At 45.2% G+C, this 12,372-nt stretch overlaps 1 protein-coding gene across 13 annotated transcripts in view; it reads right to left on the minus strand.

The window, feature by feature from the left end:
• Nucleotides 1-12,372, minus strand: part of LOC6536724 (collagen alpha chain CG42342) — a 70,674-nt gene that overhangs the window by 14,965 nt on the left and 43,337 nt on the right. For 8 of the 13 annotated variants that reach the window (XM_039375189.2, XM_039375187.2, XM_039375185.2 and 5 more), the window contains exons 3-8: nucleotides 7,139-7,218; nucleotides 6,393-6,500; nucleotides 6,204-6,272; nucleotides 5,118-5,288; nucleotides 4,620-4,725; nucleotides 642-739 (exon numbers count right to left, since the gene is read on the minus strand). In XM_039375189.2, the coding sequence (XP_039231123.1) occupies nucleotides 642-739; nucleotides 4,620-4,725; nucleotides 5,118-5,288; nucleotides 6,204-6,272; nucleotides 6,393-6,500; nucleotides 7,139-7,218 (632 nt within the window). Of the gene's footprint in view, nucleotides 1-641; nucleotides 740-4,619; nucleotides 4,726-5,117; nucleotides 5,289-5,415; nucleotides 5,470-6,203; nucleotides 6,273-6,392; nucleotides 6,501-7,138; nucleotides 7,219-12,372 lie in introns of all 13 variants that reach the window. The other 5 variants (XM_039375188.2, XM_039375184.2, XM_039375182.2 and 2 more) reach the window with 2 other exon arrangements.

A 12,372-nucleotide genomic window follows, 5' to 3' on the forward strand; every position in this document is an offset into this window, starting at 1 on the left:
GAGATAGTACTAGATAAATGCCTTCGATATGACACAAGTATTTCCAGGGAGGCGCCGCCAAAATTTTTGGCGACCAGATTAGCAGGCGAAATACATAGTTTCTTGGGGGTGTGTTGCCAGAAGTATGTGTGTATATGTGCCACATACTTTTATTTTTCCCATCTCCCTTTGGCAGCTTGTCAAAGTTTCGCTTCACACAAAACTGGTGACTGTATCTCAGGACTCCCAGGATTCTCAGGACTCGCACTTGCTGTAATGAGTTAAGTAACACGTTCTCCGCAGCCGTGTAAACATGCTCATTACACCGACTGCCAACATGCAGGTGAAACCATGCGGAAGGACAAGTTTCGGGTTTACCCTTCTATGTGGGTATGCGTATAGTATTATGTAGGCATATACTCGTATATGGATATTTACACCCGCGGCGTCACTAGTATTTACAGATTAGCATAAAATTAACGCACACGCCCACGCATTTGTACAAAAGTAATTTACATGATAATACACTTCTTGTTTTCGAACTCAATTTACGGCCTGCGCCGTTGAGTTTCTAATTAAAAATCGAGTGGAATCAGGTTTTGTTTTGCTTTTTTTTTCTTTTGCTGTTTTGTTCAGCTTTTTGTGCCGTGTTGATTACTCACCCGCTTTCCCCGTTTGCCGCGCGGTCCTTTCTCGCCGGGAGGTCCTGCTGGTCCAATGGGTCCCGCTTCTCCTCGAGCTCCTGGTTCTCCAGGCGGACCTGTTCACAAAATGTTAATTTCAGCGAATCGCTTCTAGTGACAGATTTCAAAATGCGAGCAAACAATGCCATGAATATATTCGGTTACATAGATACACAGATCCCATATACATATATATATATAGACAGATACAGATACAGAATCGGGTCCGCCCGCAAGTGTTGTGCAAACAGTGGGCGTGGCCTCTGTAATTATAGAGCACCGAGAGCTCAATAAAGTCGCCTTCCCACTACACCCCTTATGCCTGATTTTGTTGGTTTTGGTCAGCAATTTGTTCAACTGGTTGATGATAAGGGACGGACAGGCTCTTGATGGTTTAACGATGGTCGGGGCTTAGTTGGCAATGCAAATTGTTTATCGCCAGCGAATGGAATGCCCCGACTTCACAGTGGTCGCAACTCAATGGTAAATGATAAATGGTGAATGGTCAATGGGAAATAGTTCAAGGCCCCAGCTTCATCCTATGCTAATGACGGCAACGACTTGACCCACTTAATGGTATTCTATGTGCATATACCAATGTATATATAGCATTGCCATACCTTTCCCTTCGACGTCACTCCGATGCAATTGAAATCGGAATGCAAACAGATGCAGAATAACAATTTAATATGCATAAGCTGCACTTTTGCTGGCAGCTGCAAAAGCAGACCTTTTTTATCCCACCGCCAAGGACTCGCATTCTCCGTTGAAGTAGGGCAGGAATTGGATCTGTGTATATGGAGCAAATACCCCAGCTCCGGATTGCAGCAAATCGAATTTGTGCTCATCAAAGGACTTCGTTCTGAGAATTTAGATGGCAATGTTGTGAGCTTTGGCCCACTGTGCGGCGGACGACCAACCTGTTTAGTTAGAATAATGAGAAATTGCCTTTTTTTGGTTTGTTTGGCATGGCCATTAAACCAGACCACTTGCACAGCCAATAGAGAAGGGAAGGGGGCTCATATCGTAGATAAATCCAATTGTGCGGCTTGTCAAAATGGGCGAGGGCATGAAAGATATAGTGAATTTATTAAGTTCGTAAAATTGCGTTCAACGCAAAAGGACCTCGTCCTGCGGAGAGCATAAATTTACCGGTCCTGCCAGCACGGAGCACAGAGCACAGAGAGATCCTCCGATGTCGCCTCCCATTTGTTTATAAAGCATTTGTCCGCAAGCCCCATTGTCTGGCCTGAAGTTTTCTATTTATGCATGCATAATTCAACGTTAAGCATTTTAGTCGACAATTGCAACCAACATTATAAAAACTATATACACAGACTATAGCCAGCCGGAGCAGTCAGGGTCCAAGCTGAATTTTGGATTTATAGTGACCAGGATATTGGATTGCCGGTCAGAGGGCTTAGTGTTTATTTTGTTTGCTGGCAGATGAAATGCCCGAGATAAGTTTTAATTTCATAGAACGGAAGCTGCCCGAAGACGCAATGCAATCAAGCAAGAAACCAAATGAAATGAAATTCAAATAAATCATGAAATAAATTGAATTTTTTGATGTTACAGCTGGGGCTACTGCTTTTGTTTTCTGCCAGCCAGCCTGAGATTTTCCGGGACCGAAACGGACCGAGATGGACCGGCATTTTCCGCCTGAAAGCGACACATCCAATTGCTCTGGGCTGCCAAGTCCACACACAAAGAAAGCTTAACTAATTACGGAACCGATAAGATAAGCCCAGTAGTCAAGCCAAGCCCAACTGAGCCAACAGCCGTCGAGTCCAGACGCAGGGAATGCCGGAAACAAATGACGTTCCATTTATTCAAATCAAGCCGAAGTAGTGTCTCCTGGGTACCCGTACCCACCCCGCTTCTTGTCGCTGAATTTGGGGAAAAATAAATTGCAATTTCGTGTCCATCAACGCACCAGGGAAAAGTGGACGGAGTTCGAGCCTACAGCTCGGCGGAAGTAATCGAATGCAACTGAAGCTGCTGCATCTGCTCTTCCAACTGCTATTGCTACTGCCGACAGATATCGCAGCATCAGATCTTGCAGCAAGAACTCCAGAAACAATGGGCCGGCAACACGAGCATCGTCATCGCAATCACATCGAAATGCCACTGCGACATCGAAGCACTTTGATGCCAGCCACTGATAAGTTGGGCCGAGAGACTGAGGGACGGAGGGGCAGTGGCAGTGGCACACTGGAGGGTGGATGGGCGGAGGGGCGGATGGGCGGAGGGACGGATGGGCGGTTGGGCGTGGGCACTCGTAATGATGCGGGCTGCTCAAACCGCAGCAAAGCGCTTAATTGATGGCGTTGCTCGCTGGCCTACGAACGCTCAAAGGCACTAGGGTTACTCAATAACGGGAAAACTTCAATAATAAGTAAAGTGAGATTCGCAATATTCAGATAAACACCTAACTAATAAATAGATTTGTTCCTAAAGGCTAGTTTTTAAAGGAATTTTAAAATACATTTGCATGAATAATCTATTTAAAAGACCTACGGCCCTAGATGCAGATTGAACTTGTGTATATTAGAATAAATGAAACCTTTATCTCCAATAGATATTGCACCACGGATATTCTATAAAGCAATGCGAGCCATAAAATCTTGTATGTAATTCAAAATAAATTAAATTAAGTCTTTATTACTGGATTTTAAAGCCAATTTGGTTAATGGACATTCAATGTTGTGTTAAACGTAATTTCAAGTGGGCGTAATTTCGGGTCATAAAAGCGAGAATACCAGAACCGAAATTGAATTAAAATTCTATTCTCCCAATAAAACCTCAGCGACGGATCATCAACACCATCAATCCGCAATCCATCAATTGGTTAAAGAAATTTCCAGTGTCATCCGGACAACAATTTTATGGGCCATCAATCTACCTACCACATCCATCAGTCTGAACGCGAACGATTGCTTATTTATTGGGCCCACTGAGTGCCCCTACTAAAACAATAGTACAAGCTGTCCCACTGAGGTCGGGAACTAACCGTCCCAGTCCCAACCCAATCCCAACCCAATCCAACCCACTCCATTGCATCCAATCCCATATTGTTGTACTCCAACTCGATGGTAGTCATGCTAATGAGCCGCTAAAAGCAACATAAATGACATAAAGTTGCATCTTTACGACTGCGGCCACTGCCACGAGTTCTAGGGGTCTACAGATTTTTACGAGAATCACTAGATTTGTATTTGATTCCCGCTCGTTTCAACTATTTTGGAACGTCATGTTTTTGGGGCTATTTTCGTGTATTAAATTCGTATAAAGTGCAGAAATGTGTTGGGGCCGGATCATAAAACCGAGCCGAATGGAAATTCCATTGTTGTGGTGGGCGGAAATGTTGGGCGGCCAAACTCCCAACATTTCTATGCGCATTTAATTGACGTTCGAGTCCGAACTGGGCGCACAACAAAGGTCGTAAAAGTTATAGCGAAATGCAGCAGTGGAAAATGAAATTTGAAAATTTCCAAATATGGCAGAGTCATCGAATAAAATATTTAAAATATGTGTGAGGAAAATGTGTGAAAAGCTAGAGATCCCGCGCTGGTGCGCTGATTTCCATTTAAGCGAGCCGACCAAAAATAAAGGCACAACTAATGGGATACCCCGCTAGTCAATGACTCAATCAATCGAGGATGGGGGCATTGGGTCTATGCTCGTATGTTCCATGTTCCATATGACCATGCCATGTGCGAGCTGTGAGAGCATTTCCCAGTTGCGGATGACAATAAATTAGGCGACCCGCAGCCGCGTGGCCACACTTGAAAAAGTCATCGAACGATCCGTCGATCGATGCCCAAGCACAAGTATAGATACAAGTATCTTTGTAGCTAAATCTGTGTATCTGTGTATCTGTATATCCGAATGCGTTAAGTGGCTGTTGGATGATGCAAGCACAAACAAACACACGAGCCATCAGCTGGCACTTACCAGGTGGTCCCGCTGGTCCCGGCGGACCCTCGATGATGCCAGTGGGGAACTCGTCACCCTTGATGGTTGTGGTTAGTCCACGATCGCCTCGATCGCCCTTGTCGCCCTGGAATGAAGTCGGCCAGAGGGTGAGTGAGTCATTGTGGAAATTAAGTGGAAAACCGAGAGTCAGACAGCCTTAATGCATAAATAAACGATAAATACTGCGGAAAAACCGAGACCCGCACCCAACATAACGACATCAAGAAAATGGGAAAGTCGAGAGAACAAAAGAGGACGACCCGACCCGGCAGGATGACAGCGAATCACTGGCCGTCACTTAAGCCGTCGCCGTGTTTATCCAACAGATACAAATAATGCATTAATCCTGGTGACATCTTCCTCCCCAGAATCTCGTTATTGTTATGGGTGTGTGAGTCCTTATCTGCGCCTTTTGTTTCGCTTTTCTTCTTTACTCTCGTGTACGTCATTTTCGGTGAATCACCGGCAGAAACTCACCTTCGTGCCAGGTGCACCGGCCACGCCGGGCGGTCCTGCGACTCCTGGCTGTCCGGCCTCGCCCTGCGGACCTTGCGCTCCGGCTTCGCCCGGTGGTCCTCGCTCGCCCGGCACACCCGGCTGGCCCGCTTCGCCCGGAGGTCCTGGCGGACCCGGCTCACCGGGCTCTCCCTGTGAGGACGAGGGAACATGTTTATTAGCTCAGGATCTCCCGTTGTGTTGACCGAGTGTGGGGCAAGTGCAGGACATAAACTAAACATAGGACATGCTGAGACAAAGAAGGTGCAAGGCAACTTACCTTCAGCTGTATGACTGTGGAAGCGGATACATTGACGCCTGCTTCTTGCAAGTCCTTACAGCGTCAAGCATACCAACCAAAAGAACAAGTTTTAATGTAAACATAAAAATATATTAAAAAACCAAATGGGTTATTTGAAAACAATGGTTAATAAATCATCAAACAAAGTTAGTTTCAGCTGCTGCAAAAGCTAGATTAGCCAAATTAAAAGCAAATAATCCAAATTAAATGTTCTTAAAGGGTAACTCAAAGCTACGAAACAAATAGGATGGAAATTCCATTAAAAACTACCAAGGGATCTGTCCGAAAAGTTGCCGCTACCAAAAGAAATGAAAAGGAAAGGGATGGGATGGGTAGGAAAGGGAAGGGAAGGGAAAGTCTAGCAAACTACGATGTTGCAACGAATTTATGGCGCAGTTTAAACAAAAGAGCCAAGGCAGCAGCACAACAGGACAACAGACAGGAGACAACTTAAAAGCATTACAAACGAGAATGAAGCGAGACAATAAACACAACTACACAACTAAGTAAAAGGACGAAAGGACTACGATGACTGGACCAGAAGGACAAATCCAGAGACCAAGCGACTCAGCCAAGGACAACAAGTTGCAAATAATTTGTTGTATGCTACGGGCTGCCATCTCTGGGCCATCTGCATTTGGCCCCTGAAAAATGGTCTTGACCATGCCAACGTCTAAAGTATAACGAAGAAAGGGCGGCCCAAGTGGCAAGGAGTTTGCTTGATGAGTGGATATGGGTGGTGGGTAGTGGGTAGTGGGTGGCAATACCTTAACAGCAACTATCTCCGCATAGCCCAGCGTGCCGCCATGCAGCGTTGTCACCGATCTCTTCAGACCCTAGGAATGCAAAGCAATTTGGATCCGGTTAGACTCTATTTAATTTGTAGCCATGAATTGCAGCAGCCTTAGCGGATTTCGAGATCTGGCAGTGGAAGTGGAGCTGCGACTCCAACTTACCTTCACGGTTTGGAAGACATCCATGCCGGGGTGGCCGACATCGCCCTTCTGTCCCTTGTCTCCGGGCTTACCCGCCGCGCCCTTCTCCCCACTGATGCCATTCAGGCCCTGGATAACGATAAATATGTAATGTTAACTCAAATAATAGTACCATCTGCAGCCTCTACTTCTTCACGTTTCGTATCATTTTTGCACATTTGATTGTTTTTCACGTTTCGTAAAATTTTTGCACATTTGATTGTTTGGAATGGCCACTTAATTCTCTTCATTGGTGACAGGATGTTTAGTACCATTCAAGCTTTTAGGAACCAGATACTATTTATTTGTACTATTTTATTTACTTTTAGGTGTAGTTTTAAAAATATTTTATGCTCTTCGGTCATTAAAACATAAATTCGTATTGAGTTATTCGTAAAAAAATATACGCCAAACAAATATATAAGAATTGTTGAATATATTATTTTATAACAACGAAAAACAAAAACTTTGCGTTTCCTAGGTGTGCGATTTCTTTACTGGAACTTTTATTTAAAGTACACACTGACGAAAAAATAGGCTGTTTTTTTTAAGTAACTCTCAAAAGGCTAATAATCATTAACTTGGCGTAAAGGACGAATATCTAAAGATAAGGATCCACTTTTTAGTCGCGCACAATTTGATTAATATGTTGTGAACCGAGTGTAAGCTTCCAATTGGAAGTTCCTTGAGCACATGGACTCCATTTCCTGTTGTCAACTGCTACTTACCGGATCGCCCTTTTCGCCGCTGTCTCCCTTCTTGCCGCGTTTCCCTCGTTTTCCCGGTGGACCGGGCGGACCTGGAGGACCTGCAATGGAAAGTTTCGGAAGTTAGTAGTGAAAAGCAATCTTAAGGTCGCCTCATTAGTTGCCCATTGAACTTGCCGCTGACCCACAGGAAACTGGATGGCGACGACCAGTGGCAAGCCATTTCCTTGGCTCACATCCCTTTGCCCCTCGGAAACCCCCATTTGCAGTTTAGCCACTTTTTTGGGCGTTGTTTTTTGCGCAGTTGGCGCAAATTCATTTAGCTGAAAAATGACTTTTCGCAGCATTTTGTCACGCTGCGGGCTGAGAAGCTGCTGGCGAATAGCGAATGGCGAATGGCGGGCACAAAATATTTACAACCACTTTTGGTGCTATTATTTCGGTGCTGCGAGGAAACTTTATCTACCCAAAAGGACCCAAGGAGCAGCCAGGAGCAGCAAGGAGCAGGGTGGAGCAGCGAGGAACAGGACAAAGCTGCAGTCGATGCTTTTCAATTATTTCGCATGCAATTTTCCATGGCATAAAACTCCGAGCCGAGGTCCTTCGTGTCTTGTAATTTTCCACTGCTCCTGCTGCTGCTGCTTCTTGTCTGTCGGCTGTCCATGGCAATTATTTTTATTAGAGCCGACTCGCTGCACTTGTTTTTTTTTTGCATCCACGGAACAGGAAATTAACACCTAAAATTCCAAGACAAAGGCACCAAATGGCTTTTATATGGTCCAATGTATCAGTCGGAAGGTGTGAAAATGTTTAATTAAATTAACAGACAACAGCAAGAGCAACAGCAACAGCAGGTCGCCTACAGGAAACCCCATCCTCCCCCACTTGCAAGTTTTTAGGGCCGTTCCATATAATAATTGTTGTAATTAAGTAATTTCGTTTTTCTACTTCTACGCCGAAAGAGAAGAAAAAGACCAAGAGCAGCAGGGTCTTCGAAAGGAAGCTGCCCTTAATGCAGGAAACGCCGGCAAACAATTTAAATTCATTTCGCGCTAAAATGGCGCCGCAAACTACCAAAGGCACGCGCGCCCCCTGTCGGTGGGTGGTAAAATGGGTGGGGGCGGCGCTTGGGGGCGTGGCCTTGCTGCAGACTATGTGAAGGTGCGAAGTGAGGCAGCCAGCATGACTCCGATGGCGATGCCGGTGCCTCTGATGCCCCCTCCACCTACCTAATCCACGGATGCTTATTTAATTAAAAAAAGATTTCTCTGTTCACGCAGTCGAGAACATGAAAGTACGAAAGCAAATAAAAGGGAAAAGATCCCAGACTAATAGAGAATATTTACAAGAAATGTAAAGTAAATGTTTGTAGATTACCTGGTGGAAGTTCTCGAAAAATTCAACGATGGTCCATTTCCCAAAGCCCCGCACGAATTGAAAACCATTTACTTTATTGTAAGTTATGAATAAAATGACTTTCCCTAAACTAAAAATTTCCAAGAATTTTTAATCAACTCAGTCGTATAGTATTATGCACTTAAATGCACATTTTCAACATAAATAAATAAGATAAATAGACCATTACTTTTTGTCAAGCGTCTGGCTGCAGGACCCGTCTTATCCTAATTAATAGATCTGCTGAGAAACCCCAAGAAATGCTTCGTTAAGCCATCCATGAAATTTGCCTAATCTTCGAGTTGGCCCACTGTTCTCGTCGTCGCAAATTATGCGCTTGCAGCACTTGCCAAGTAATAAAAGCCAACCAATTAAGCGTGGCTAAGACCCGGCCCAGAAACAATGAAGGAGTAACTCTGTCCGGCGGGGGTGCCAAAGTTGGAAGTTACACAGATGGGAGGGGGCGGCGATTAAAGGAGGGACTTGGGCGTCAAGTGTCGTAAGCCAAAGCCAAACGGAAAGCGTTGACGCACGAAAAAAGAATGTAAGGATCGGAAAATGCGGGGGAAGTGCGGGGGAAAATGAGTCCTGGAGTAGGGCGAGCGGAAGGCCTTTGTGAGCGAGCGGAAAAAGTTAAAATTGCTCTTAATCTAATAGCAACATAATAATCATAATCATAACATCGTTTGCCTTCACATGGGTGCCCTCTGTCTCGTTCTTATCCGGGTTTCCCTGGTTTCCCAGCTTTCCAGACCTTCCCCCGTCGCCGCCCCGCGCGCCCTTCAATCATCGTTGCCATTAACGCCGCATTTTCCGTATTATTTTCGCGTTGATGGCGCCATTTTGGCTTACAGTTTGTTGGCTGCTAATGGCATTTATTTGTTGTTTTTCCCCGCTCCTGTTGATACTGCCGCCTAATGCGCTAAGAAATCTTATTGTGAGCACACACAAAAATATATACCCGCTTATATATATAGGCTGTCAAGCAAACTAAGTGCGCCGCCAGCTGATGAAGTTGTTAAGTCACAACTTGTTCTTTTCCGCCCAACTTGGTGGCAGTCCTGTCGACTCCAATGTACTTTCCCGCCTCTCCTGATCCTGACGATGATGATAACAATGATAGCGATGATAATGATGGTAGTGATGGTAATGATGATGGTGCAGGCAATCGAACGTACTCGCGCACATACGTGACAACGGGGTTATAAATCTATATCGATGGCATTAGTTCAAGTGCTGCATCAGCTCAGTCAGAATCAGCCTGCCGCCACCCACCGCCCCCTGGAAAAAGGGAATTATGTCAAGTTGCGAGCGTAATAAATACTCGACTTGGCATCGTTTACGTGCGTACAACACCACGACAACACGTACAACAAACAACGGCTAAACAAGTTGGCAAACACCCCAGAGAGAAGAAAGATGGGCAAACTCAAGGATCCGGACCCCAACTTCGTCTCCACTTCGTCCCCACTTCATCCTCACTCCCATTTCCCAGGACAACCAAAATGGGTCCGTACCTGATCGGGGAATTGAAGTTTCGCCGGCTGCAACATCAACTAACTTTGCCGCCACACTTGGGGCTTGTTCATTCTCCCAGAGATTCATCTAATTTGCCAACTTGCCGCAGTTTCGGAGTTCGGGAGTGCAAAAACAGCAGGGCAAGCTGGCATTTTGGGGTTCAAAGACTTTACTCGGTTCAGTTTGTGGTCAAAGCTCAATTGATTTTTTACTGAAAGGCTAAATCTTTTGGGCTCGATTTGAATGAGTGACTGATTGGGTGGGCGTTGGAAAGGATTGAGCTAAAATGATTCACTTGGAATTTGGCCAAACGGTTTTATTGACCTGGCAGGCAGGAAACGAAACCCAGAGAACGTATATAGACTGTTAACAAGTTAAAGTTCGTTTCGTTTTCTTATAATTTGAAGTATTAATAATGCAGAAAGTTTACCCATATTAGATCTAAACCAATTTTATATGATAAACTTTTTTAGACATGGTTCACGCCCACTTTATTATTAATATGGTGCTGCAAGAAGCAGACTTTACCTATAATCTTGAGAAACTTTTATTTCTAAGCGCACCTGCTACATGCTGCTTGTCTTTGAGCTGTGCGAAAAGTTTTGCGGGCTCAAATCAAATTCCTGAGCTTTAAGACAGCCACTCAGCATTTTCATTAGCTGTGCTTAAAGCGAACGCATAAGAGGAAAATTAAATTTTCATTTAAAGTAGTGCACAAAAGTGCGGAAGCAGCCAGTGCAGCTGGCCCGCAATCCAGGATCCCTGTCATCCTGTCAAGGACGTCTGTGCGCAGCGCAAAATGAACTGCCAGCCAGGAGTGAAACTTGAAAAGCAAACATTGATGGCAAACTTTTAACTTTTGCCGTGACGTGTGTCGTCCTTGTGCTCGGCTGCTCGCTGGCTTGGCTCCCCGGTGTCCTTCGTACGTGCGTCAGCGACAGGCAAATGCAGGATTCAGGATGCAGTTTGCAGTTTGCCATTTGCTGAATGCTGAATGCAGCCAAATACAAAATGGTAAGCATACTTAAAGCATTTGCTCGATGTGCTCCTTCCTGTTGCGGACATAACTGCAAAAGTTTTCCCAGCCTGCCATCCCCAACGGAGCCACGCATTTCCCAGCTCCCCTCCCCCAGCCCACCATATTTTCCCACCTCCTTTCCAATGCAAATGAAATTGCGTAGCCAGCAGCGATGGGTGGCAAGCAATGAAACAAAGGACGAGCGAAATATGCGAGCTGCTCAAATGCCAAAAGGCGCACCGAATGTTGTGTTGCTGGTTGTTTGTCTGCGAGTTGCCACTGTAAATCTTTAATAAATGCGTCTTGCAGCATAGGGACAATAGTGGAATGCGCATGGGAAGCCCAGGAAAATGCGGCGCTACATTACATCCGAACCAAAAGGGCGGCGACTTTCGTCGTGCCTCGCTATCCTCGTCCTTGTCGTCTGCTGATGCTGATGCTGATATGCGATACTTTCCATGCAAAATAACTCTTCTTCCTTCGCCCAGCTCAGTTGTTGTTGTTGTTTTTCTGCAGCTTGTCTTCGCTGCCAGCGGTGTTGTGTTCGCAAAAGTGTCTCATGTTGTCCCAGGGACTCGGGAGCAAACACGCTCTCCTTTCTGGGCGACTGTAATTGTAGAGCGATTCGGTTACTTCCTGGAAACCTACTTTATCCCCCAGACAACAAAAACGACAACGACAACAGCAGCTAAGAAACGATAAGAATCCCTTGCCTGAATATGATTTGGTGATTATCAGATGGGCGAACCCGTTTGGGCTTCTCTGATTTATGCCTGCTCATTAGGAGTAAAACCTGTTCTGCATATGCATATATAGTACACATGTATGTATATGCTCAAGCAGTAAATCAAGAAACTGAGACAAGTTGTCCCTATCAACAGGTCAAATTAAATTTAGGTGGCCAATTTAATAGGCAATCTTCGCTCTACGCCATAATTCAATTGCAGTGCTAGCTACGAACATAACTAATTATTTCGCCCGAGTGGACACAAATGCCCCTTAATTGACTTATGTACGTCTTATGTGCAACATGCGTAACCATAACTCCGCAAATGGCAGCATCAAATGGTCAGATCATTATAGCTGCCACATAATCAACAATGGCCAGGACCAAATTAGTGGCCCTCGGGCGCTGTCTGAAGTTCGACAAATGCATTATGACAAACTTTTATTGGCACTGCGTGTCTGCATATCCATGTCTGTGTGTGTGTGCGTGTGTGTGTGTGCGTGTGTGTGTGTGTGTGTGTGTGTGAGGGGAAACGGAAGGAGATACGCAGGAAGAACTAACTTGGGTCCTGGGATCCGCCCGGTTTTATTTACAGGC

This window comes from Drosophila yakuba, chromosome 3R, assembly GCF_016746365.2.
Source record: "Drosophila yakuba strain Tai18E2 chromosome 3R, Prin_Dyak_Tai18E2_2.1, whole genome shotgun sequence".
NCBI lineage: Eukaryota > Metazoa > Arthropoda > Insecta > Diptera > Drosophilidae > Drosophila > Drosophila yakuba.